This window comes from Cystoisospora suis, assembly GCF_002600585.1.
Source record: "Cystoisospora suis strain Wien I chromosome Unknown contig_283, whole genome shotgun sequence".
Taxonomy (NCBI): domain Eukaryota; phylum Apicomplexa; class Conoidasida; order Eucoccidiorida; family Sarcocystidae; genus Cystoisospora; species Cystoisospora suis.
This window is the reverse complement of record NW_027153085.1, coordinates 22,733-49,528: the sequence shown is the minus strand read 5'-3', so window position 1 is coordinate 49,528 and position 26,796 is coordinate 22,733. Positions and strand designations below refer to the sequence as shown.

The 26,796-nt window shown below is 51.1% G+C and overlaps 2 protein-coding genes across 2 annotated transcripts; one reads left to right on the top strand and one right to left on the bottom strand.

Moving 5' to 3' along the window:
- Nucleotides 1–1,438: 1,438 nt before the first annotated feature.
- On the bottom strand, nt 1,439–11,871 carry CSUI_000714 (ap2 domain transcription factor ap2xii-5). Its single transcript, XM_068060945.1, has 3 exons — nt 11,216–11,871; nt 7,087–10,335; nt 1,439–6,293 (listed from the first exon to the last, which is right to left on the bottom strand). The coding sequence occupies exons 2-3, from the start codon at nt 10,025–10,027 to the stop codon at nt 3,775–3,777; spliced, it is 5,460 nt and encodes a 1,819-aa protein (XP_067927070.1). The 5' UTR covers nt 10,028–10,335; nt 11,216–11,871; the 3' UTR covers nt 1,439–3,774.
- A 2,910-nt stretch (nt 11,872–14,781) lies between these two features.
- CSUI_000713 (family rna methyltransferase) lies at nt 14,782–26,327 on the top strand. Its single transcript, XM_068060944.1, has 14 exons — nt 14,782–16,760; nt 17,401–17,587; nt 18,355–18,547; nt 19,282–19,400; nt 20,327–20,449; nt 21,234–21,381; nt 21,924–22,027; nt 22,451–22,602; nt 22,934–23,040; nt 23,671–23,752; nt 24,469–24,619; nt 24,839–25,185; nt 25,420–25,523; nt 25,998–26,327. The coding sequence occupies exons 1-14, from the start codon at nt 15,819–15,821 to the stop codon at nt 26,128–26,130; spliced, it is 2,892 nt and encodes a 963-aa protein (XP_067927069.1). The 5' UTR covers nt 14,782–15,818; the 3' UTR covers nt 26,131–26,327.
- The last annotated feature ends 469 nt before the right edge of the window (nt 26,328–26,796 follow it).

The following is a 26,796-nucleotide window of genomic DNA, read 5'->3' as shown; positions in this document are numbered from 1 at the left end:
AGGCTCAAAGATTTGAGAGGACAGCAAGACCCTCAAAGCGCTGGGCCCATGATTACCACTTGCCTGATTCTGCTGTCGGCAGTTTCAGTGAAGACGAGGGATGCATCACACGCCTCGCCACACGGAGGTGGGGCTCACAGCGGTCGCATTGTGAGCGCCTGTAGCAGGATAGCAGGGTTGGTTACGCAAAGCTTCTTCCTCAGGGACGATCTCATCGAGACCCCACACCAGAAGAGTTTTGTCTCGCTCCCTGAGGACGGGACTGGGTGCTCTCCACGGGGACGGTGCCACAGAGTTTTTGACACGCTTGTCCGCGGTGACTTCATGGTGGTCTGTTCTGACGCCCTTCGCGTTGAAACCGGATGGATGCTGAACACTGGGGCTATTCTTCCAGGAGAAGCCAAAACAGATATGTCGCACTCCTTTTCTATCCCCTTGCTCCAACTCCGCCTACTGTTGCTGTTACCATCCTTTGTTGCTGCGGCTGGCTGTCGCCTGAGTGCCTTCCGTGCTGCTGTCCCCGACTCCTACGCAGACTCTGCATTGTATGGCCGACAAAAACTGAGGGCGAGTCCTGCTTTTATCGATCCGACTTCGCAGGGTATAATGCATCTCCGGACCCAGCAGGGATGCGGAAGTCCCGGCCCGGAGCAGCACCGAACTGTATCGGCGGCTAGCCACAACGGTCCGCCTGGCGGTGTACCTTGCTGTTCTATGCTGCAAGCTTTGCGCCGTGGCGACGGGCCCCTGTCACGCTGTTGGTTTATTCCAGTGGGATGAAGTGTTGCCGGGGTAAGGCCTTCTGCGGCGGGCAGAGGTGTGCCGTGCCGTACAGTGACCATGGTCTACACCGGTCCTAGTCAAATACAACACTACGTGGTCCCTCCTTCTTTAACAGGCTCCTAGAATGAAAGTTTCTCGCGTAGTCCCGACATTCCACGTTAGCCGTTTGTACCAGAAGGTATTGGCAAAGCCGATAGTCGTGCGATATAGCCTTCGATACTCTACTGCCGTCCTCACTCTTCCGCAGTGTGCCGTTCCTTCTCGTTAGTCCAGCTTCCCCAGTCGCACTCATGATATGGAATTAGAACTATGGCAATGGAAAGCTGCAAAGCGGAAAGGTGGAAGAAAATCCCTGGCGCGACAACGGCTCTACGCTCCAAATGCCACCTACCTGCTCGATCACCATTCCGCACGGCCGGACGGTACTCCGAAGAGATGAGTGTCACGAAGCAATGTAAGTATCTAGTGAAAGACACACACCCGATCTCGCTATTCTTCGCTGTCTATACTTTCTTCTTTCTTCGGTCAGGTTGAGGTGTGGAGTGTGGGCTGCAGCACACACGCCTCGTGACGCCGGTATTGTGTTCATGGCAATGTCACGACCCCAGCCTTTCTCTTTTCTCTCTTCCTCTTCTATGGAAAAACATGCTGTAGACTTTCTCAGCACGATAGAAGAAAAGTCCACAATCGAACCACCGCATGTGGTCGTCTTTCATGTCAACTCAGACAAGACAGGAAACACCGGTCAGCAGACCCGATACGCACTCGCGACATGGAATTCGAACTACGCCAACATAAAGCTGCAAAGCAGAAAGGTGGAAGAGGACCGGTTGACTGTAGACATGCGGTAGTGATTCTTGGTTTCCTCATTGTCAATCCTGAAACTTCTTGTTGTAGCCGCAGACATTGTCGGTGGTTGTACCTGACGCAGAGGAATGTAACACCTCGACCCCCACTGGATAGAAAGGCATGACGGGCTATCCTCATAATGTGAACGTCATTGATCCTTCTGCCCCATGGACGGAGGCAGCGACTACCACCTCTCCATCTTCAAGTCCCCTCCACAGGTATAAACAAGGAACACGACAGGTATTCTCCGAACTCTACAACCCTACGGGGCACGGCAGATATTCACCGAAGTCTACAACCGTGTACGTTTCGGCGCACATCGTGAATCAAAAAACGACACTCATTTGGTTGGCCATATACTAGTCTATAGCTAGTATAGAATGGTCAACCACGGTAAACGGAGTGCTACTGAAACACCAGTCATACGGGGAAACCCAGATTCGTTGCACGACGATCTATGACATGTAACCACGGCTGCAACCCGAGACCCCGTGGTATCTCTCAATGCACGCGATGACGATCCCCAAGAGCAAAGGAAGATTTCGCTCTTGGGCCTCTTCCTGATGAAAAAAAAGCAAGAAGTCTTCAAAAAAAGTCTCAGCGCGCCTGACACCAAGTTCCGTCGGGTCCAATGGTGTCATCATAGAATCCCCAAACGTCGGACGTGAAGATATGGATCTACGCGCACTACCATCAACACCTCCGAGAAAAACTCGTACTTCGCCTATCCATAAGAAAAATGCACACACATTCGTCGCGGATTTTTTCCTACCCATAAAAAACACGTGTAACTCAGAGAGCCATCAGTATTCGTGACCCCGGCGTCAGCACTACTTGAAACCCTCGGAGTTGCCTCTGTGGCAATGAGACCGTCACATTCTATAGCTAGACAGCGGCAGTGAAAACAGTCAACGATGAGAATCCCCCCACTGGTTCCTCTGAAAGACACCAGCATTAGAACCCTACAAGGGTAGATGCAAGAACGGAGTGTTTGACATTACTTATTTCGGTCCCCCATAGGAACCATGACACGTCCCCAGCAGCTTCAGCGGACTGCGTGGACAGAACTCCTCGCTTCTGGGGAGTCCTGTTCCGCTTCAAAATAGCTGCGTATATGCGACTGCCTAGCAAACCAGGAGATGGGACTTTTCTAAAAAGAAGGTTCTACCACTTTAGATCCCTGTCCCCTGTCTTTGGATCCCGAGCTCGACGGTTAATCCACGATGACAAGGCCCCGGAAAAGAAAGTACGGACGAAACAGCGTGTTGCTTTGACTGGATCATCTCACTTCAAGACACTCCGATTCCCTCAGCTTGACAAAAAAGAGAAATTCATATTGGGTGGCGTCTCCTCTGTACTAGCCGGGTAGTCAAGATCTCCATAGCCAAGAAAAAAAAGCACATACCTGTTTCCGTATTTGTTGGTACACACTTTGGACGTGTATGCACACTTGATTCCACATGCATTATAAGGATATTGTACTGAATCACTCTTAACAGGAAACTTGGTAAACAGGCAGCCACGAGAAACTTTCTTCTCTCCCTGCCTACTCTCCACACTCGATCACTCAGTTCTAGACAGAAAAAAAATCCGCTGATCCATCATTGCGCCATTATCCGACGATGAGATCCGCTACATCAGAAGAATGAAGGGACACACTTTCCCTCTGTGCGGCACTACTGCACTCCGAACTGCTGGAGAACCCGGAGCACATGTGGCTCTAAAGCTATAGAAAGACACTACCCCCACCCAGGATACCCTTCAGTGTAAAAGTTTTGTCACGCAGATCAGCTTTTCCTAAGAAGCTAAGTGGTTTCCGTCCCCTTTCGAGTCCGATTGGACCAGGTACTACCACCCTTCATCGGTCGGATATGCCTGGTAAACAGGCACTAAGGCCATACTATCTGAACGTGGAAGGAGCCAACGTGGCCTCCGCCAGGAGGCGGCATCCTACATCACATGCTGTTTGTTGAGAGCACCTATGTATACACACAACCGTGTAGATATATATATATATACTCACAGGCAAACATATAACCGCATGCGAAAGAACATAAGTTTGTCGAAGTATGTTGACTCGCTCTCCGGAGCCATTGGTTGAAATGCGATACCATATTACGACACGAAAGGAAAGCAGTGTCTTTAACGGCGCATGTAATCATCGTCATCCATCACAAGCTCGGCTTCAAGACTGCTTGGATCTACTGGTTCACGACAACTGTCGTCCTCGCCCCACAAGACTCCTAAGGCACCCGCACTGCCGGTGAAATACCCAGGGAAGTATGTATGGATGGCTGCTCTCGCATGCATGTCCAGCGCACTGAAAAGAATCCTTTGCGTACTGTATTCAACTTCGTGAGGGAGCCGGTTGAGGAGGAGAAGACATTCAAACAGATGAAGATAAGGTAGAACTGTTTCCCGTCTCGTAGCATCTTGTATGTGAGCAATATGCCGTTGAATCATACGTCGCCTTTCTGCCCTTTCATTGAAGCTCGCGAAACACATAGGTAGACAGTTATCGCGCATGTCCGTCAGACATATCACTATGGCATTTTTTGTAAGCCCTAGACCTCCAAGTGGTAAAAACGCATCATCATCCCCCTTGTTGTCTCCCTCTTCATCAAACCCAGGCGCCGCTCCGACGAAGGATCCTCCTCCGCTTGTCCCCGCAGACGACGTTCTCCACTTGTCGCCTCTACTATTACTATGCCGACCAACAGTATTATTATGGTTACTCGCCTGAGCCGCATGCCTGGCTCCAGTGTCTCCTGTCCTGCCTTCTTGATGAAAAGAAACCCCACTACCCCAGTAGCTCCCACGCGAACTTCCTCCTGAAGAAGGATGACCTGTTCCCTGATAGCCTCCTGCTCCCCCACGTGACTGTGTATATACACCCCCTCCTGCCCCTTGTCCACTACCACGAGTGGCCATACCATGACACGAGGTCGAACCCAGGCCCCCAGTGCTTCCTACCGTAGCACCACCTGACCCTTTGCGAGGGGGATGAGGAGAAAAAGACGTGGGAGGTGACAAAACACTCTCTTCTCGTCCTCTACCACCCCCGTGGTAACGTTCCTCTAGAGTACGTCCTCCACATCCCCCTCGAGACGATGACGCTTTATGTCCTTCCTCCTCGAAGTGGTCACCTAGACTGTCACGGTATCCCCGAGAATGATGAGAAAAACTCCTCCTTGTAGTAAACCCACCGGTATGGTTCATCCCAGCCGAGCCAGGCATCCCCCCGTCCCCTGAGGGGAGAAGAGATCTATCCCCCAATTTACCTCCCCCTTCGGCAGCATCAGGTAATGCAAATGATTCCTTCTCACGATAAAACGATCTGAAATCGTCTTCGTTTTTCTTATCTAGCAGTCCCTCGCTCATCAGAGCTTCCACTGCTAATATGTGAGCCTCTCTCACACCACGACGCACAACAGAAAAGGCTCTCCTGTGATTCCGGAGCTTGACTCGAAAGCATTTTGAAATTGCATCGTACTGCATACCAGGATACAGAGGTAACTTTAACGCCTGTCTTGCCCAAGCATCTGCTCCGCTTGCTACAATCGCAGCAGATGAACCCCATCGACGCCTAGCAAGAGCTGTGGAGACACTCGATGCAAGCGCTGAAGTAGACTGGTGTCTTAAGTGATGACCCGATCTAGAGCAAGACCGATCATTCAACGAAGCAGAAGACATACCACGGGTACAAATCTTGTTCGCTCCTGAAGAACTTGTCTGAAAGTCTGCTGAATCCGAAACATCAAAAGACTCTTGTCGATGCGCCGGTGATTCGGCAGAAGAATGTTCACATTCCTTGCCCACAGACGACTGTTCATGTCCGTCTTCGTCTGAAGCATATTTTCTTTCACTCACATCTGTCGACTTGTGGTGCAGCGCCTTTCCTTCAAGGACAAGAGAAGAAAGTTTGATCCCTTCGTCGGTGTGGGAAGAACCCCTCTCATTGTCGTCCTCTTCCTTTTCTCGAAATCTCTCTTTCTTCTTGATTCCCTCTGTTGCTGCAGTATCTTCTTTAACACGCCATAATACAGATGACCCATATTTTTCTTGCTCAGCACAGATCCCCTGTCGTCCATCTCCAACGGGACTCTGCCGCTTCTTCCCTTCTCCTTCTTGTCCGCCCTTACTCTCACCTCGATCACTAGCGTTCGTATGACCTCTTCCCTTCGCATGCAGTTGAAGATTCCCAACGGTATCCGATCCCGTACTCTCTCGATCACGGTTCAAGACATCCGCGCCCTCTGCTACATGTTCTCCGCTATCTTCATCTTCTGCATCTGTTTCCCCCTCGTCATGCCTCTGAGAAGCCGAAACGCCTTCGTCGCTACGTCCTCTTTCTCTCCCGCTTCCTCGAGTACACATTCCATGTCGGGTACTGCTCGGGCCGCTGGCTGAAGTGGAAGAAGAACGTGGCGACAGCGACGACACTCCCTTGTCACGTTCTGACGGAAGAAGAGATCCGTCTGACAACCCATTGTTTCCGACTTTTCTCATCGCTTCATCCAAGAAAGCACACGCAAGACGGTACGCTTCTCCAACACCTCCAGCACTGTTCGCGATGAAATATTTGCGCCCTTCTGAAGAATCACCCGCATCTCCCGGACATACAACGACCCACCGACTGTCAGCTCGAGACCACCATAGACCTACATCGCAAAACACACGATGACGGCAAGCATTGTAGTAGCCATTAAACCTGATTCTCCTCCTACCGCGGTATAACTTATCAGGTAAAGGACTGCTTGCGACACCCGGAAGAGATACGCCGATAAGAATTTGACTGAGAGAAACGCTGGACAAAAACCGATGTGTTCACGACCAACCACTCACCCACAAACTACTCTTTTGCCTCGTAGAACCTCCTCATTCACAGTCCCACCTGTCGTGTGTGGATACTGGTATGAAATAACTGAACCGTAATACACCACCGTCGTTCATCGAGAGCAGACACAGTAAAGGCGTGAGCAAAAAACAATCCCACAACGACAGTGTAGTCTCCTTGGAAAAAGTCGGAGTACAGTACAGCCGAGAGAAGAGCACCGGTAGCTCACTAGGGAGCTTGGTTTGCAAAGAAGACAGTATCCCGCAGGCTCCCTCTCTATGCTTTCTCTCGTTCTGCCATTCAAGTCCGACTACAAAGGCCGCCTGACCGCCCCTCAGCTGACGAAAGACACCCCCCCACCGCGCCCCCCGAACAAAAAGACATAGGCCCTGGTCCCTGCTAAGGCCTTTGCACAGAACACGGAGTCAAACGAGTTGATATATATATATATATATATCCGTATCTGTAAGAATGGGAAGAGAAAGCTGAAGATCTTGTCCAAAACAGGTATATGTCTGATACTCGCTATCCTAGTGTCGTGTACCGCTCTTTCGTTGTGGGTGTAACGTTTCTCTGAAAAGAATCGAGACGCTAGGGAAGAAGAAACTCTGACATACCTTCAGGCCACGGCCGGAGATTCTCGGCAAGGGCAGCTTTCTCTTGTATAGAATTTCCTTCTAGATCGAGAGTACCTTTTCGTTCTTCACCTCCATTTTCTTCCTCTTTCCTCATCATATCCCCGTCTTCCTCTTCTCCCCCGCTGATGCTTGGCGTCCTTTGGCTACCTATGCATCTTTTCTTTGCACTGCGGCTGCCATCCTCCCCGTCTCTGTCACTGTATCCTTCTCCCACCCCTCTACCTCCCTTGACTCTCCCTCCCCCTTCTGCTGATCCGTCTCCTCTCGGGCGTGACCTGGTATCAGGTCGACTGCTCCAGCTTCCACTCTTGGGAGGTGACGCAGAGCTTCCGGCTGACAAAGGAGACAACCGTCCTTCTTCAACCTCTCTTTCATCTGCCTCAAGTGATTCTCTCTCTCCGTCCTTTTCTTTCACTTTATCCACCCCTTTGTCCGTAATTTTAGACATTTCTCCCTCACCTTCTCCGTCAGCGAAATCTGACTCGTTCTCTAAAGGAGCTTGCCCTGCATGCCGCGACGCAAAAGACTTTATCGGACCGCCTCTTCCTCCACGCTGAATTACTGAAGCCCTGCCATTACGAAACTTTGAACCTCTTCGATTGCACCCCCACGGGTCGGGACCTGTGAACGAAGGCGAACAATCGTCTGCCCCTATCAAAGCCTCTTTCTCTCCACCTTCAGTACCTTGTTCTCTATCCCCGCCTTCTCCGTGCTGCTGTTCCGTGTCTCCCCCTTCAGCAGTGTTGTGCGTGGTCCTTCTAATCTCCGTAGCTTCGAAAGTCTGTTTCTTCACATTGTCCTGCTCTTGAGACTCATCCCTACTGTCTGCATCCCTGTCCTCGTGACTTTGGCCTCCGACAGGATCCGCCGTCCCATCTCTGTCTCTTGTAGTCTTGCCTCGACCATACAAACCTCCGGTCGAGCACGGTTTGCTACGATTCCGTGATCTATAACCAGGCCCCTGGTAATGAGCGCGATACTCCCCGTCCGCCTCCTTCGATTCTTCCTCTTCTCTCTCTGCACCTCCTCCCTCATAGGAAAAAAACGCTTCAAAACTATCATCTTCTAGAGTTCGCCTTCTCCACACGCCTCTTGTTCTACCAGACCACGCGCTACTGGAACCTTCAGTCTGCTTGCCTGACAGACCAACGCCTCCCTCTACCCCTTCTTTAGACACGGGCCGTCCCGATGTCTGAGAAGCACCCGTCGCCCCACCAGGTAGGAGAGGACGAGATCTCTCTGCCTGATGTTCAGATCGGTGAAGCTCTTCATCGCCTTGCCCTTTTGAAAGCATATCTTCTCCATTATCCAGCCTCTCTTCTCCAACCCCGTCATCTCCACCATCGCGTTCCAACTGAGCTGCTGCCGCTGCAACAGAGGCTGCTAGAGCCGACTTGCCTTGGTTTCTTAGACATGCAAGACGATGATTGACTGCCATACGCCTCGCACCATCGAACCCATATTTGTAGACAGGAAAATATTTATTCATAGTTTTGCCGTTGACACTGATGCCAGCTAGCCATCGACACTGCGTCTTGTCGAAACGAACCCCGACGACCTTTGGGCACCGATCTAGTTGGGCCTGGTAATAAGAAGGGGAAAGAGAACGCGAGTGATTTCCTCCTTTGTACTCTTCATCTCCTCTCCCGGGTTCCTTTACGGATGAGGACGTTGACGCCATTGTATCGACAGAAAAGGAGTTCTTTTCTTCCTGAACTCCACCATCCGTTCCTCCACCATCCCCATAGTCCTGAGAAGATGATGTGTAGGTGCCCTCCTCTTGCATTTCTTCTGCTACGCTTTCAGATGCCTGCTGAGGCTGGTGCTGTGGCACCCGAGGAGAACGGCTCCCCTCTTCTTCGCCGTCCACCAGTGATGGAGCAAGTGAAACAGAGGGAGGGGAAGAAGCATGGCAAGCTCCCACGGTCAGCTTGACGTCAGGCGTCATTGCAGTGCCATAGACGGAAGGAGGCAGAGACGAGTGAAGAGAGCCATGAGATTTTTCTCGAGGTGGATTTTCACAGTTGCTCGGTGATCGGTCGCGCCAATGACTTGAGCTGTGAAAATTCTCTAGAGGAAGGCGCTGATTATCTGAAGGTTTCAGAGATCTAGGGTATTCATATCCTTCTTCATGATCAGAACTGGTGAAAGGAGGCGTTGGAGAAGTCGAAAAAACCGCCTCCTTTTGAGGTGTCATCAAAACAGGGAGACAGTCCAGCCGTGGTGATGTCACTGATAGCTTCTGACGCTGAGGAGGTGAACCTGAAGATGTACGTTGGCTTCCTTTGACCCGTGCAGGATCTGGATGGCCAGGTTGTTGTCCCTTTAGGTCGTGCGGTAGAGACCCTGCATAATCTGTGCATTCTTGGTCTTCGCAGGTGACGTTTCTTGAAGAGACACACTGTGGAAAATCCGATTCCCTGTAAGCGAGTGATGAACTACGTCCTTGTTTACTGTCAGGCACCGAGTGACCGGCGACGGCGGCGGAAGACAACTGTTCTGTCCCAACATGAGGAGACATCCCCTGATGACGTCTCATTAGCTCATTGTGCGATCGCCCTTCTGGTGAAGATGCACTACTACTACTACAAGAGATTGCTTTCGATTCCCCTTTCAATCTGCCATTTGCCTCTGGCGTCCGGTTCTCTCGTGGTGGTGGTGGTGAGGAAGAAGAAGAACCTTCCGCGCTCTGTTCACCATGATAAAAGGGTTTAAGAAGTTGTTCGCAAGAATCTGCGATGGATCCTAACTCAGCGGATGTCGGGAAGCACTGAGGACTTAGAAAAGAAAAAGAAGAGGGTGACAACGGTCGAACCTCGTTCTTCCTCTTCTCAGAGGTAGAACAGCCATCTGACCCACTACCCACATTACACGCACTCGGCTCTCTCAATGAAGAATCGAAGCCGTCCTGATTACTCATGATGATATCCTATGCTTTGTACGGTGATAACATAGGCGGACATTAGGCTCCTATAGATTTGAAAGCGGCTCTCGAATGAATCTCTGCTTCCCCTCTACAAAAATGAAGCCAGCCTTGTAGAAGACTTTATGGACGGGAGACCTCCCAACAGCCGAAGCGAGGAAAAGTAAGAGCAAGCGTGTCCTGCCAAACACCCGGGAAATTGAAGTGCTTAGACGGGGCGAAGCCTCATCAATTGTCGGAACTTCACCACGGGTCCTCCTCTCTCTCACCTTCGCAGCACGAACTCTCCCGTTTGGCTAGCTCAACTGAACACAGGGACATGGAAACACCATGAGACTGATCACTTTGACAGAAAAATGAACGACAAGAAAAGCTCTTTCCAAGGTGGGAGAGTATACAGGGAAGTGAGAAAATACCACGCCATGCTACCTGAAGAGAAGATCCAAGCAATCTCCTGGTATTGAGTACGTTCCCGCGTTGTAGAGTGCAAGAACCTACACTGTAGACCTCCTGAAGCCACAAACCACGTGTATATGTACTTAGCTTCTGTCGGTATCTCAACGCCTTCGATCGAACCTCAGTATGCAATCGACCAGCTGTGTCTTCCTCAAGAGAACGACGCCGGGGTCTTGGCTACTTGTCTCGAAAGTCTTGAAAGACTCAAGAGCCACTGGAGAACAAAAAGCGTCACCACATCGTTTCGCAAGCCCCCTAGTCCTAGACAGTGCACGACCATCTCGAGACACAGATAAAATCGTACGTCCGATTACACTATGATGCAGCCAACCATGAGCAGCTGCTAATGACTAAGGAATTCTTACTTCAAAGCTGATCTCCTATAGTCACTAAATAGACAGCTCAACCAACCAGGGAAGAAGATAAATTTCACTGAAATGGCCCACTTGCATGTGTAAACTGACTGTCATACAGAATGAACTGTTTTCAAATCCACCCCCTGATGAACGAATGGCGGCGATCAGGGTTGCTCCTCTCTGCCGCAAAACACGCAATGCCCGGAAAACGCACAGAACCAAAGCAAAATCCATCCGTTTTATGGCACCGTTCGCTAGGAGAGTCGTCTTGAAAACACTGTGAGGAAAACGCGGAAACTAGCACGTCAAGCGGTCGGTCAGTTCGTGTGATCTCGCTTATCGCTAAGCAAAGAGAGAATGTCTCCCAACCTACGTCGGCTTAACACCCAATAGCCACGGTTTCCAATCCCAGAAAAACAGGAGTTGTTGCCGCTTCAATGTTCTCTTCCTCCTTACTGCCGTAGTGCTGAGTGTCGTCCGTGACGGTGGAAATGAGAATCTCATCGGGCTCAAAGGACCCAAAGAAAAAAAAAAGGGACGACAATGTGCAAGGAGAACTGGACGAGAAAAGGCGTGGGACTTTACGTTTCAAAGAACATTCTGCAAAAACGAGCGTTTCTCCAGCCTGTCTCTTCCTCTGGTAAGCGATAGTTTACATCCCAAATTGACTTGACAGGAAATGAAAAAGAGGTGACATCTTGAGGCGGGCCTGTTGCCGAAAACCAGCGACATCCGATCACCGTGAAGAGACACTTAATAGAAGCGCATAACAGATTAAAAAAAGGGGCATCGGGGAAAAACCAGTTTGATCAGCTCTCAGCCAAGGCCATTGATACGGAAATCAATCTACCCGCGCCGCTCTGCATGGGGGGGGGCGGGCAACATCGGAGAAGATTCTCTTTCCTGAACGTAAGACACCAGCACGAAGCGAAATTAAGACAGCACGGAAGAACAAAAAAACTGAATTCAAACGAAGAAAACGAGAATGCAATACCGGTCACGCTCGAAGATTCAAAAAGAAAAGAACACAGTCCGTCACTAACGGTCTTGTGCAGCGCCGTTCTAACACCAGTCCGGGTTACCAGTAGCTGTGGTAGGGACCCCTCAGCCACGCACAGATCACGGGGATGTGTCTGTTTCCTTAGCAGGTTTCGTCTACTTGCAAAAGGCTTCAAGAGAGTTGAACCGTGAACGCCCCAAAGAAAAACAGAATATCAAAGCTAGCAAAAAGGCAGACCAGACAGATTCAGGGGGGCTGCAGTTGTTGGCGGCAGCAACATACAGCCGACACGGAGAGCAAGCCTTAAAGATGGGACATTAGCCTGGAGCATGAATAAGGAAATCAATAACCGAAGGAAGATTAGAAGTGGCCCTGTCTGATTTTGCAAAACTGCCTGCGCGCTCGAGCGAAGGGGTTTAGAGCAACACTACCCCAGACCTACAACTTCGGCCAAAGCTAACAGCTTCCAGGGCGTCATCGGACTACGAAACACTGGCTCCCCGCCGTCGCGCGAGACACGACAACCGGGAGCTGCTGTGTGTTCAGGTGAGGGGTAACGAAGGAGGGGCCTTCGGAGGTACTGTTTGGTTAAAGATGCAGGTAACATTTTCTATGGTGTGTGACTATGGGGGAGCCTAGAATACTACTTACCGGCTAAGTCACTGGGAGTCCGCCCTCAGGCACGGCCCACTGGACAGAGGCACGAACAAGCCAGGCACGTCACCGTAGCAGTCCGCTATGATACGCGTCATTGGAGCGTATTGAGGAGCCATGTCCACCTCCCTTTGTCGTTTTTAAGAAAGCCAAAATGCCTAGAGTGCAGGGTCCGGGAGATAGCAACATGAGAAGGACAGAGAGGTGATGAGGAGGCTTCGCAACTGAGCAGGTTACCCTGGCACTTTTTAGACCCATCGGGTACGTACAGTGCATGATACTTCGCTGGTCTCTATGTTGAGCCATATCTATTTGCGCGGCTCGTCTGAGCGAGCTGAATGCATTTGGAACCGACCAAAGGAACGTCACCGAACATCAGACCATGAGAGCCGCCCCCTCCCGCCGGGTTTGCGGGCCTCGCGAAGTAATGGTCACGATTGCTCTCGCACTGCCAGTCGATGAACCTACGAAGTCCGGACTTGTCCATGGCAACTAGGGGACAATCGCCAACAACCTAGAGGCTCCCTCTGAAAAGAAGCCCCACACCCCTGTTACCGTGCTTCTGTAAGGGCAACCGATAGGTGCGACCTGTTGCCGGGCGGACAAGCTTGGTTCCTGGAACTAGCAGCATAGCTTAGAACCGCCAGCCAATTCTGTATCAGCGGAGGTTTCAATGACAACGGAGTTGCTGCCGGTCTGTTTTTCTCTACAAAGTGGGTCCATGCCACAGCGGCTGCTTTTTGTCCAGTCTACACGACGCGCGGCTAGTGAGCGGTAGGGTCAGAAACCCTCAACCTGAGCGTTTCACTGAGAGAATTGGAGCGATGACGCCCGCACTACCCTGCTGTGCGCGGCAGACCAGACTAGTGCAAGCCCGGGCAGAAAAAATTCATCTCACGGCATATTCAAGGAGGTACCAACGTATCCCGGAAGGTAAACTTTCTCCGGTCCCGAAAGAAAGGCAAAGTCAAAATGGGAACGTGTGGCACTCCTTATACGTAACCTGAGACTGAATGAGATATCATCTCCCGATCTCGGGGACTCCCCGCTCTTTTGCCAGCGTGCGCCTCTGCCGGTACTCGGCCATCTGCGAGCGGGCAAGTGCAGATGGCTCAAGGGCGTTCTCAGATTGCTTAGCAGGACTCTGTCTCGCACTGTCGTACAGCTGAGGAGGGCTGGGGGGTACCCGGTCACCGGTCACGTACTGTCGCTGATGGGATCACCTAGCCGGGAGTAGTGAGCCGGCGTGAAAGTGCTTGTTCAGCGAAATGCTGAAGAGCCGAGTGAGCCGATCTGCCACTGATTTTCTCAGGTTCTTTAGCCAGCCCCTGTGGACCGCTCAGGGGCTTGTGCACCAATTTCTTTGAAATTTCACTCGACGATAGCTTACCTTAACTCTTTCCGCGCTCTTCGAGTGTTGTTTGTTTGCGTAAGCTCCAGTCCAGCACAGAGTGCCTCCTTTCAAAGTCTCTGGGTTTCGCTCAGAAACCAAAAACCATGTTGAAAGACACGGAAACCTCCCGCGATTCGCCCCGCGAAGAGCAAGGGCGGCGGCAGAACAGTGATGCTGTGAATCTTGAAACGTCTTGATTTCGTAGACTGACTCTACGTGGCGTGCTCACTGCCGCCTCGTTGAGACCAGCAACGTCACCGACCTCTTTGTGTTCACGATGGGCAGTAAACGGGGACGCGTTTGAGTAGGTGTCCCGGAATGCAGATAGCAGAGGCAGCATGTGTTTTCCCGCCAGCCGAGCCCTACGGAGGAAGCAGCAGGGATGTACAATTACAAATGGACGCGAAAAAGCTCCTGATTGGGTAAAAAAAAGCACTGGCATTCTCGGAATGTCCCCTGACTTTAGGCAACCGTCCACACGCACGTCAACGTAAAGGCTGGCGGACCGCATGGCGGAGCCCCGAAGCTGCGTAGGTGTGAACGTACGTGACGTGCCTGTGACTGTCACTCTGGGCACCGTGGAACATTGACGTAGGAGATGTGGAGGTTTCACCAGGGACAGTGGACGTGCGCGCAGGCACCGGTGGTGCGCTCTCGCCGAAGTCGTCTGTGAGACTCCATGCAACAAGACACAGTTTCTCCTTCAGTAACCGTTACTCGCATGTGGGCGTGAGCCGGCCTATATCCGCATTCTACCGAAGAGTCGTCACCACACAGCTAGCTTAACTCTCGTGTATTGTTCCAGCGATGCCGCCCCCGCCTCAAGGTTGATCGTTTTGTTTTTTCTGTATGAAGTACGACAGGGATGCAACGCGTCCTTTCGTGCATCTGAATCCGCAGGCTACAGGTAAGGGGACGAAACTGTTCTCGCACAGTGAGTTGGACAGTCTTGCATCGCCGCATGCACCTGTGAGCTCAACACCGATTCTGTAACATCGAAGCATTACCTGAGTTCCCTCTTGGTAACAGGCAGGAGCATCCTCCGTTAGCTTTTTTGAGGACAAACACTATTTGCCGCCACCACTACATCGGGCGGGTCATATACATACCAGTAACTGCCATGACTGCAACACGAACAACTGCCATGGGATAAGCGTCGATGCAAATGACTATTGTTCATCTGAGCTCGGCAAGTACTCGGGGGGTCCAGCAGTAACTTCAGAATCGCGAAAGAACCTCTCATGTGGAGTTTCTGACACTGCTTACTTTCCTTGGTGTCTCAAGAAACGCTGTTAGAGAGTGTGAACGTGGCAGCTCTTGAAAATCTTGAACCCTCCCGCTGCTTCTTCTCGCCCCTTCATCCGTGTCTTTCATGACGCAACGTTCTTTCCCTTTTTTTCTTCTCAAAAGTAGAGACGTCCCAAGTTGCTTTGTCGAGCAACAGAAACGGTTCCGCCCAGCCCAGCCTGCGGATCTGCTAGCACGGCAGGGCTGACGATGTTGTCTCATTGTAAGGTTCTCTGGGACTGGACACACTCTTTCAACACATGCGAAGTGGTACTCTTTCCGTACGGTCATCTGCTGTATTTTCTTAGTCGGTAAGTCTGGCTGGACACTCTACACACACAATATAATAGTGCCTTCCGCTGTTCTCGTCCCTTTTGCTGTACTTGGCTCGCTGTTCTACCGCCATTCTCCTCCGGGTTTCTGAAGCAGCATTCCCGTGCCAGTCTTCTCTTTTCCATGCATCTACCGAAGTGAAGCCTGGAGGCTGTTCAGTCACACTGGATGGCCCATGTGTGTGGAAGACGTCTCTGACGTCCGCTCACAAACAGAGACCAACACCGCACTGACCCCAAGAATTTTTTCTGCATCTCTCCCCGACGAAATGTTATTCAATGAGAGAAATCCGTTGCTTCTGACTGGACAATGAAGTGGAGGCGATCTACGTTTTCTGGGAGGGACGCTCCGTTCAGAAACCATCTTCGCCCCTCTGTAGACAAGATCCCTCGAAAAGACGGGATCGGGTGCCAGGAAGATCGCCGTCTTGCAAGCCATCAGCAGAAAGGAGGAACACGTCGATATTTTTCTGCCTTGTCTCCAGGGTCTGCATCATGGAAAGTGTCTGGAAAGCTCCGGCATATTCACTTCCAACCTGTCCTAGGCGTCGGCGTCGTGAGGCCTCCTCATCTGCCAACTTCTCGATTTTCTTTAGCGGGGTCCTATGTCTTCTCTCATTGCCTGCGGTCCTCATTTTCACGTGTTTCCACTCGAGTGGCGCTTGCCCTCGGTTTTAGTCGGGATATCTCTCCTTTGTCTGATCTTGCGCCATGCCAGAGACATGATTTTCGTCTCCCATCCAGGCTCCTTGATAGTATCCCGTCTCTTTCTCGTCGGTACTCGTCTTCGTCTTCTTATTCATCTACTTCTTATCCTGGACCAGTTCTGGCGGCTGTCATTCATTGGGGTTGTCCTCCACCCCCTTCGCGTCGCCTGTCTCTTGCTTCTCACTCTAAGTCGTCTTTCGCCACACAAGCGCTGCACTCTAGCCCTTCCCCTGCTTCCTCTTCTTTCCATTCAACTCCCAGCATCACAGGCTTGTCGTTCTTTACTAGAGGACTGCAGACAAATGCAGCATCAGTGTTAGGTGAAGACCCCCAAGGACAGAAGGGACAGACTCGCTTTCCCGTTAACGATGACACCACGCCATCCCACGCAGCAGGTGAATGGGCAAGTGTCTGTACACGAGACACGCCTACGGAAGTGGAAAGCTCCTCACCGTCACTCACTCCTCGATGCAGCGTAAATAAGCGAAGGCTCCTCAATGTGGTTAACAGAGTTCAGAAAGGTGATGTATTGAATGGTCTCAAGGTAAGATAAGTTAAGAGAGATCTGAAACAGCTGTGTACATACATATGTAGTCATATTTGCGTGTGTTTGTGGATGCACGTGCTCCGCGTAACAGTGTTTATGTCTATGTGTGCAGTATCCCTGCATAAGTGGCTGTCTGCCACTCAAGTGAAATCGCTGTATGCAGACCCGCGTCCATACAAATACGTCGATACTTTCACGGAGCGCCTCCTGTAGCCCTTTTGTCAGAATGGTCATGTGAAAGCCTTCCAGTACTCCATTCAGTCAAGCTCAACCCGAGATTCTTCCTCTATGGACACACATGCTGCAGGGGAAAATGACAACCTCCGCGGATGCACTGAATGCAGTCCGAGTGATAAGCCCTCGGCCTTGACTTCTCACGTAGTCTGTTACTGGGCAAACTCCTCATCGGAGAGTCCTGCCGCATCCTTTTCGCCTACTCCAACTGAGATCGACACACATTAGCTACGAACAAGAAGAAGATGACTGTCTTGGTTACAATAAGCAGGAATGCTGTGGGAGCTGCTGTCTTCCTGGAGACAAGCTTTACGAGAGATGAAGGCCTAAGCTCAAGTTGTTAGCTCCAACAGAGTTTTCTTCTTCAAAGGTCAAGGCCTGACTGTATGTCTGGGGTTCTCAGGTTGCAGGACTAGACTGGGAGGGACGCGGTCTGGTGCGGCTCCTAGTGAGAGAATGGAGACAGGTTCTTTCGTTCTCCTTTTTCCGTGCTCTTCCAGGAGAGAAGGTGACGTTGCGAATCGATCAGATTAAGCGCCGTGAGGATGGTAGAAAGCTTGAAATAGCCTCATTAGGGACGACGTGTCCATGTAAGTATTTGGGGTTTGTGGAAACGACATTCACAGAGATTTTCTTAGACTTTCCTTGCGGGGCTCCGATAGTAGACGGTTGTGGGGGATGAAGGGGAGGGGATCGGAAGAAACCATTCCTTTTTCAGACAGAGAACAGGCATGTTTTTCTGAAGTCACTTTTCTGTCATGTGTTAGGTGATTCTGACGTCAGCCGTGTACGTGGACTACGTTACAGACATTCGTTAGCTGTTTGGCGCAGTATCCTTACAACTGCGCTAGATAGAAAAGCAACGCAGAACGTAGCGAATCTGTCTACTCTATATCGTATTGTGTCGTGAGTGAGGTGTACAGTGAGAGCCTCCATCTTCTCCAAAGGATTCATCTGAGGCCACGCATGTACGCCGAGAGTTACAAACGCGTTTTCGAATCTCCTGCGTAGTTGAATAGTGGTTCTGAAGCCGTTGTCATCCCATTCAAGTCTTGAGTATTAGCTGTCGCATATTCTTGGAGAGAACAGTTATCGCTCTTAGTCACACGGGTTATATCGCTTTGCTGAGAAGCAGGTTATACTCATGTATTATGCGTCTGATGAGGTTGCCGAAAGGAAGAATTTTTTAGGCGGGAACAGAGGAGATCTCTCTCTTGTGCTTCTCCTTTAAATAGACTTTTGCTTTCCCGTCCGAGCAAAGACCTGGTCGGACCTACCGCTCTTTACAAGCAACGGTAAGAGGAAAGAAGGATTTCCTCTTCCCGAGAGAGTTGCTTGTTCTTCGTCGTTTTTACAGCGGAGTCAGAGCGTACTCCCATATGTCGACATTTTGATAGGAACTGCGGGGGCTGTTCACTCCTACATATGAAGTATGATGGTCAAGTTGAAGAGAAAGAAAACCTATTAAGGACTTCAGTGAAGGAGCATCTACCGAACTATCTTCGAGTCCTTGAGCCGATGATTCCGTGTCAGCATCCTGACGAACTGATGTGAGCCTGATATTCTGCATCAACACACTTTACTCTGAGGTACATACGAGAAGTCCATCATGCGGATCTTGTCCTTTCTTCTCCATGGTCTGGTGTCGCATGCATGCATTCATCTCTTCAAGTAATGCTTTCCTTTGACCCCCTTCGGCGTGATAGTTAGAAGAACGTGAGCCTCTTCTTTCCGTCTTTCGTCTTTTTCAGTTGACCCCCCCTCTCGCGACTAGATAGTCACCGGGATAAGAGCTGTACAACGCCGCGACCAAGGAAAGAACCTTTTCCATCTCTCCTGCCGTCAGGGCTGCCGTTCCAAACTGTTCATGCCACCCGATATACATTGGCCCTTCTTTGTTTTCTTCAGCACCTTGTTTTCTTCGACGTCCTAGTTTAAGAATTGCTCTCTCAGATTCCTAGCCTCGAGCACTTGTTTTGCTATGCGCCTGCTGATGGGGGACACGTTACAGAAAGACAGGCCTCCATCTTCGATACTTGTGTGAGCTCGAGCCACTCAAACCTCTCTTCACTCTTAACAACCCTGTGACTTCTTCCCTCGCTGGACTGGTGTGCCATCTCAAAGAGTTTGCTCTGGCGACGCCTGTGGCTATTCTGAACGATGACCCGTCTTCTCTTCCTGTATACATTCCTGCCGGACGTGAAATGAGAAGAAACGTCGTCTCGGTACTATGGAGCAGCGAGGAAAGCAAAGTGCTTTTCACCTGTCATTCTGTTTCTTCCAGGTATCGGAATCGCTCAGATTTCATCCTTCAGCTTAGAAATGGGCCCCGGTTAGGTCATTTTCACTTCAGCTCGCCAGAAGTTATCGACATTCCCCAGTGTCCCAAGCTCTCTCTGGCGAGTATGTTCTACTACTGAGGCAAGAACACAGAGATGGACAAAGGGGCGATACCTCTTGCACTGTGTGTTTCCATACGGTGTGGGTACGCTTGTAGTTATATGTAAATGAAAGCTTCGTGCGTTGGCGGAGGTGTGCCATTGTACGTACAGCAGGTAACACGAGTTGGGTACGGTAAGCAGCAAGTGAGCCGCTCTGTATGCTCGCCTTTGGCGCGCGCGTGACATGGAGTAAGGGGTCACTACGAGTAGCTGGAATTATGATACCCGTGTGCGACCCTGCACACGAATACTCATCTCCTGTGTCGGGCATCAACAGCTTGCCCTGCACGCTGCCTACGTCTTTCCAGAGCTCTTTTGTAGGTCTGCCTACACGCAGTCAAACAAGAAGTCAGTGCTTTCTCCGCAGTCCTTACGAGCCGCGGTCGAAAAACTCATAGTGTGTCGTCACTACTTGCTCTGAAGTGTCGCTAATGCGAGAGAACCGGAGTAGTACAAACCGTCCTGTCTCGTCTCTTCAACAGAAGATCGCATTCCCAGTCACAGTGGATAGAGAGATTTGGTGCTGGTTTCACTAGTCGCAGTATCGACTTGTAGCTTTCTAGGTTTTCCCGCCTATGCGTCTCTGCAACAGTCAGAAAACACAACCGTAAACGCTGGAGAATGCAAACAAGGGTTATACTCTCCTGGACGTGGGGCTGTGCAGAGGTTGTTTCTTTTGACCGCCTACTGTTTGTGTACGGTGGGTATCTGTCTAGATGTATGCATGCTGATAGGTGCCTGCCAGCGGAAATTTAAGGACACAAGGCAGAATATGAGGCTAGCAGTCCGGCATTGACTCTCTTTGTTTGCAGTAAAGATGCTCATGAGCTCCGATCTATGACCTCCAGTCTATCGCAGTCTACAGCATACTTTGTCTTTTGTCTGCAGTCCGCCGAGTGTACAAAGCTGCCCGCGCGCACCTTCTCCCAGCACTGAAAGACGGGCAGCTCACTATCTTCAATCCACTCACAGGCCAAGGCCTTCTCAAGAATCTCTCGCTCCGGTCAGCAGGTACAGTACACTAACTGAGTCCACTCGACAGAAAGTGAACGACATCGCTTTGCTGTGTGTTGTCTTTTCGTAGCTGTACTATCATCACATTCGGCGACGTGTCACTCGGGGGGCATGAAGGTCCATTGCTTTTTCATGAGGAATCTCCTGTCATGATTGGACTGAGGGAAAGAGTGCAATGTAACTCTCGACAGGTTGAGGCGCGGGCCATGACACCGAAGCTAGGCAGCTGGGCGATGGGTGAGAGTCCTGACAGCCCCGACCTCATCAGCCGACTATCTTTCTCGTGTCCTTCCCGGTGCCGTTCTTACCTCACTCCTGTCTTGCCTTCGGCGCGGACGCCTGCTCACCTTATTGATTAACAACTTCTCTGTCATCTGCCTTGGCTTGTCCTGATGAACTTTGGAGAGGACACATTTAGTCAACGAGGGACATCTGACGCCACGTCGCAGACCTCTCCTTGGCGGATCTGAGACTCCCCGCAAGGCAGCATCAAACAGCTGTGAATGCCATTGGACCTCCTCAGGACTGCGAATATGATCCTGCGATGTTCGGAGTTTATCTTGCTTTTCCTCCCGTCTATCAGTGAAAATTGACAGCTCAGCGCTGTGCCGTGGTGTCGGTGTTGTACAAGGGACTTTCTTATACTGCTGATGAATGTATATGCTTTGAGAACAATGAGACAGGGAGGCCATGCTCCGCGGCGCCAGTCAGTTCGGAGATTGAGGTAGACGGTCGCCTCACTCATGGCAACATTCTCACAGACATCCTCTTTGGTTTTCAGTGGACAGCGAGGGGAAAGAGAAGGTCCTTGTAAATTTTATCTGCCAGCATACAGAATCCTTGCCTCCTGCTCTTTCTGAAGTCGCCCATGCTCTCGCGACAAGCTGCTCGTCTGACTTGGCTGGTGTTGTAGCCAATCCCGTTATCTGGTGAGATTCATATAGGCAGCTTCAACGTTGCTAGTATGATTCCTGACCCTTTATTGCCCGTGTGTTCTTAGTGCGGTACGAGGAGCAGATATGGTGACTCCTTTCTACCTGCTGTGAGTAGCTATTCAAGACACCATAAACAGATTGGTATAACCACATTAATATATCACAACGCGGCTTAGGAAGGAGCGGTCCCCCGGCTCCCTTCTCTCCTCCCTCAAGGACTCGGGGCCCGTGAGAATTATCAGAAGACAACCAACACCTCTGTGGCATGAAAATAGAAGGAGTTCCATGACTGAGCTCGGAAAAGAGCCCCTAGCACCCCTCGTGCCGATCTGTCTTGGCCCAAGTTGTCTGCTCTAGCAACAGAGCCGGAGAGGACTTACATACCATGTGCCTGAAGTCCATCAGGAAGTGACGTGGAAGTGCAGAGCTAAACTGACATCAGAGCCTGGGCGTTAAGTGCGGCCGTTGGCCGTTTCTCTCCTTTCTCTCTTCATTGTGTATTTTGTCGGAAATTTATGAGATTGGTCTTCTCTCAGGCCTGGAAAGGAAGCTTCATCTCAGTCAGAAGTCGTCTTGTATGGGGTAGACCACGTGCTTCAGTCGCTCGATGCCAGCAGGAAAGTCATAGTACGAATTACAGGTAGGTTCTCTTTCCGGAGAGGAATGCGGTGGCGTTAGATCGTCGAGCATTGTCACTGTTGCGTTGCGGGCCAACAGACTCTTCGACAGAAGCACCGACAAGTGCTGTGTAAGAAGTGGTGAAAACGTTTGCCGGATTTTTTACGTCCTTAGCACCTGCGCCGTATGAAAGCTATAACACCCCTTCCCGCTTGCAGACGTGATAAAGCTCTTTCAGAGTTCGCAAGTCATTTGAGGTCTGCTGTGAATCAGTTAAGGTGTGTTCATCATCCGCGTTAGTCTTCGCAGTATGCCTACCTGGGGAATAGCCTTTCAGCTGGCGACAGATCAGAACTACGGACCTTCTCATGTGCTGGTTCTGAACACGTACAGGTCCTCTTTGTATGCGTTTTTTGCTTGCTACGGTGTATGGTGTTGGCCGCAGCGCGCACGTCGTTTCTCACAAATGCTTTTTTGTTGAAGATTGTGTGCGACAAGGTCTTGGACTTAGGAAAAGTTCAGCCTGGCCAAGTGGTCTGGGAGTTCTTTGCCGGCTCAGGTGTCTTCTCAGTTCTCCTTGCAGATCGTGCACGGAGGGTGAGTCTTGGTTTGGTGCGCCAGGCTCTTTCACTCTAATGTACTGTCGCTGTATCCTGTCACTATGAAGGCACGGGAATCCAAACTGCCATGGGGTCCGTTCACATAGAACCAGTCTTTCTGCTTCTCTAGTCCGCACAGAGAGGGCGACGAGTAGAACGAGGGAATCATCCAGCCAACAACAGCCTGAACTGTTTTCTCCGTTTCAGACTTCTCACGTGCTTGCCCAACCCTAGTCTTTCTGCTTCTTACGTGGAGTGTAGAAAATGATCTAGGAATGAACGCGTTAGAGCACTCGACGTGTCTCCACTTCTTGTGTCCTCCGCCTCAGGTTTTTGCATTTGACTCACGACTAGAGAATCTATCCGAGGTCGAAGAGAACTTTTTTCTCAATAGCGTCGAGAACGGATCGGCTTTTCTCGCAGACTTCTCATCCCGGTGAGAGAGAGGGTTTTCATCAATAGGGCTGCTCAGTTGTCTCTGGACAACTGCGTGGTAGCGCGTATACTTGGTAACTACTAAAGTTTGTTCCTTGGAGCTCTACAGCAGTGTTCTGAAGATCTGCGAGCCATATTGCTGAAGCCAGATAAGGTCCCCGGCCTCTCAGGGCACGATGCCGTTGTTGTATGCGCGTAAGCTCTGCGTGTTCGGATACGGGGATGTGTCACTCGACGCCTGATTATGAGAAGGCGGCCCACAATCTGCTGTGTTACCTGGTCGTTCTCCTAGCCACAAACTTTGCACATCTTAATCAGTCTCCTAGTAATTCTTACCTTACAGCCCATGGCTTTTTCAATCTTCCAACAGCAAGGCCTTCCGATCTTTGATGCGTTGCTCCATGTTTTCACGGTCATCTGACTGGGACGAGCACTTCCACGCGCGCAGTAGACATCAGCGTTTATAACAAACCGGTCACGGTGGTTTACAGTTTGAGGGTCGGTTACCGACCGTTAGGCTGTCGTCAGCAGCCCAAGTCATCAAGGTAGTTGGAATATTGCATGGATATGACTGACAGCCTCCACATTCGCATCACATGTGTGTGGTGCAGTGTACTTCTCTTGCTCGTAGGTCCACGCTCGCTGTTCTCTCTCAGTATGTCTCCCCGGGGCGGTGGGACATCCCATCACTGGACAAGGGAGTTTCAAGCCATGTGAGGGCCCGCTTCTTTTGTCGTCTTCATGATCTTCAAAGGCACTCCAGAACACAGTCCACCTGAGGGGGAACGTACTTTGTAGCATGGATGGAGTTAACTGGCAAAAGTAGTAACGTCGCAACTTCTGGCTTCATTCGGGGGAAGACTTTGTCCTCCTCGCGCGTACAACCGGCACAGTGTTGACAGTGTGCGCTCTCTCCGTATCCTCATGCTCGTCTGAACTAACAGCACGATCCAAGGTGTAGAAGCTGTTAGGCTCTTTCCTGCGCACTGGCAATGTTACTCTTCGATTTTTCTCCACTCTTCGTGTTGTCGCTTTCGCATGTCTAGCCCGTCCGTCGGCGGTCTACCAGAAAGCCGGGCGAACATTACGACCAGCGCTGGTTGCCTTAGCAGAAAGCTAGTCGCTCCGTGTCACCTACAGTTTGGAGACTTTTCTGCAAGAGTTGCAAATCTTCAGGGGAGGACTCTCTTATTGAACGCAACAGAGGCACTTCATGCTTCTCAACCGTTTGGGGGCCGCGAAGGACAATCGAGACAGGCTACAGAAGCTTTCGCAAATGAAGCCCGATTGTGGTTCGCCGCTCCCTGACCTCGTCGATGAGTGGACGACAGAAAAAAACATGTAACTCCAGGGTGGCGTTCGTTTTATTAGAGAAGCAGCATGCTAGGTTTCTTTGACTGTTGTGGGGATTGATGCGTAATCCTTTCAGGATGCTATGGGCGGTGCCCTTGAGAGCCCGTTGGCTCGTTGCTTGTTCGATCCAGTGAAGGAGAGGCGGAGACGACAGAAACAGCTCAATTCTCTTGCTTACGACGCTCTGCGGCTGTACGAGCAGGAGACGAATGATGTAGCGTTTGACGGTAAGTGTCTTGTGAGAAGGATACTTTGGAAGTGTGTCTTTCAGCAAGCCGTCGGGATTCCGGGACCAGCAACATTCCTTCCCCTGTGCTCGGTTGTCAGAGGTCATCCTGTACAAAATTGTTTCCCACTCTGCATGCAAATACAGGGCGTGGTTTACCCTTTCTCAGGATCCACGTTCTGGGCCGCCGCATTTCTTTCAACCATTGTGCTTGTTGCAGGTGAAGATGCTCGTGAAGACTTTTCCTCTGGAGAGAGTTTGCATGCAGAAGCCGGGACTACAGGAGAACAGAGATCCCGTGGAGAGATTCTGCCTCGCACCAGCTCAGGCGAGAGAACCAACAGAAATGATGGCAACAGCCAGAGAGGAGATTCCGGCAATTTCGGCGGTCATAGAAGTATCAGCGCTGAAAGTACTAGTGCGCTCCCTTTTGGCTTGCCGGTGTCGTTTCCTGGCCTCGAATCTCCAGACATCTTGATTCTCCAGCCGCCTCGGCTGGGATGTGACAAGGCGAGTCAAACTCTCACGTTTCTGTTCCTCGAGCGTCCGTGTGCATCTGTAGCCGGAGTCCGTCTGCAGAGGGCCGATTCCCAGCCCAGAGGTATCCTGGACAGGATTGCAGCCAATGCCGCCATGGGAAGGGCAGTTTTTCATCGACAGAAGATAAGAGGCTGGACACAAATAAAAAGACACCTGCCGTTCAGCATTTCGAGTGAAACAGGCAATGCATCCAGACACACATTGAAAGTATTGTTCCTGAGCAGATGCTTCTGACGGCCTCTTGCTGTGGACTCCGTACAGGCTCTGAGACGCTGGCTGCGCCGTACTGCTATTCCGAGGATCGTGTATGTCTCTCGTTACCCTCCTTCGATGCTGCGTGACATTGTCCCCTTGACGTATCTCGGGTAAGAGCGTCTGAGAACACTGTCAAGGGCAGAAAGCGCGTCTCTACTCATTCTTGTAGTCGCCGACGAGAATCACAGTGGCTTGGTACCGTGCAGCTTCAACACCAGCAGCGCTGCCCGTCTTCTTGCGTTTTACAAACGGGCAGGAGAAAAAGGATGCCCGAGAGAGGCTCCAAGGTAAGAGCGTAGTTGTCCGTTCAGCCGAAGTGCACAGGTACGCACAAAAGCAGCAGACGCGCACCTGCTTGCTTGCCGGCCAGTATGCGGTTAAGCCGGAGTTAAGGTGCAGTAGACCACCTCCCGTGGGAGACTTGATTCTTCAAACTCGTGTAATCATTCAGCAAGGTGGTACAGAACCATTTTCCCATTTTCACCTTGTCCTTGAAATCTCGGACTTTGTAAGGCACGCAGCCAAGTGGAGAATGTCTCTCGCCTTCTGAGGCGTATTCGTGATGTGGTGTGATTGGTTCGCAGGTATACGGTGGAATGTATCCAGCCCCTGGACGTTTTCCCGCATTCCGCGAGTATTATGTGTATTGCCGGTCTGAAGTTTGTCGGGCGCGCTGACGCACCTCTAGCAGGTTCTGCAGTGGATGAAGGAAACTGACTGGGAGTAATCACGTTTGTCCGTGGAGCAGTCCCCCGCATGTCTACTTTTACTAAAATGCGTTCATCCGCAAACAGAAACAGGGCTTCAGCAACACGGTATCGCAGACTTTTTGCAGGGGGTCCAGATTTTCTTCGTGAAACGGGCATTTGATGGACATTCACTGTCGATGGTAATAGAGAAGTTTCTACGCCCCTCAGTCAGTTTGAGACTGAGTGCCCCGGAGGCGCAGGTCATCACGTCGTACTCATCTGCCTGTCGTGGGCATATAGAGGACAGCTGTACCTATAGGAAACGAAAGCGAACTTCATGGCGGCAGATTCACGCCGGCCAGACCTTGCCGCCCGCGCACGTGAGCCTGCTTGTAGTACGCAACCACGTTGGTGCGTGAAGTACAGTAAGACACCTCACGGACAAAACTCCTGAGCACTTTGCACTACAGTGCAAGATGATAACGTGGACTAGTTGGTCCACTCCAGGACACCCAAAGTCAAACAGTCGCTGGAGGGCCTCCTACCGCAGGGTAGCCGAGCACGTGGAGTACCCGGGGGCGCCAACGGAGTCTATCTGATTGGTGTCAGGCCTTTGCTTTACTGGAGAGTACTAGTACAAGCGCCGCCGAGAAACCCAAACCGCACTTCAAACCCCCTGACCCGTTGCTCCCTT

Bases quoted from the DNA above. Each gene is read 5' to 3' on its own strand.
- CSUI_000713 (XM_068060944.1), top strand. From the start codon at position 15,819: ATGAAGTGGAGGCGATCTACGTTTTCTGGGAGGGACGCTCCGTTCAGA. The intron at 17,588-18,354 runs GTAAGTATTTGG...TCGTTTTTACAG, and splicing joins ATTAGGGACGACGTGTCCAT to CGGAGTCAGAGCGTACTCCC. The intron at 23,041-23,670 runs GTGAGAGAGAGG...TCTTGCTCGTAG, and splicing joins CTCGCAGACTTCTCATCCCG to GTCCACGCTCGCTGTTCTCT.
- CSUI_000714 (XM_068060945.1), bottom strand. From the start codon at position 10,027: ATGAGTAATCAGGACGGCTTCGATTCTTCATTGAGAGAGCCGAGTGCG. The intron at 6,294-7,086 runs GTATGTCAGAGT...TTTGCGATGTAG, and splicing joins TCTCCGGCCGTGGCCTGAAG to GTCTATGGTGGTCTCGAGCT.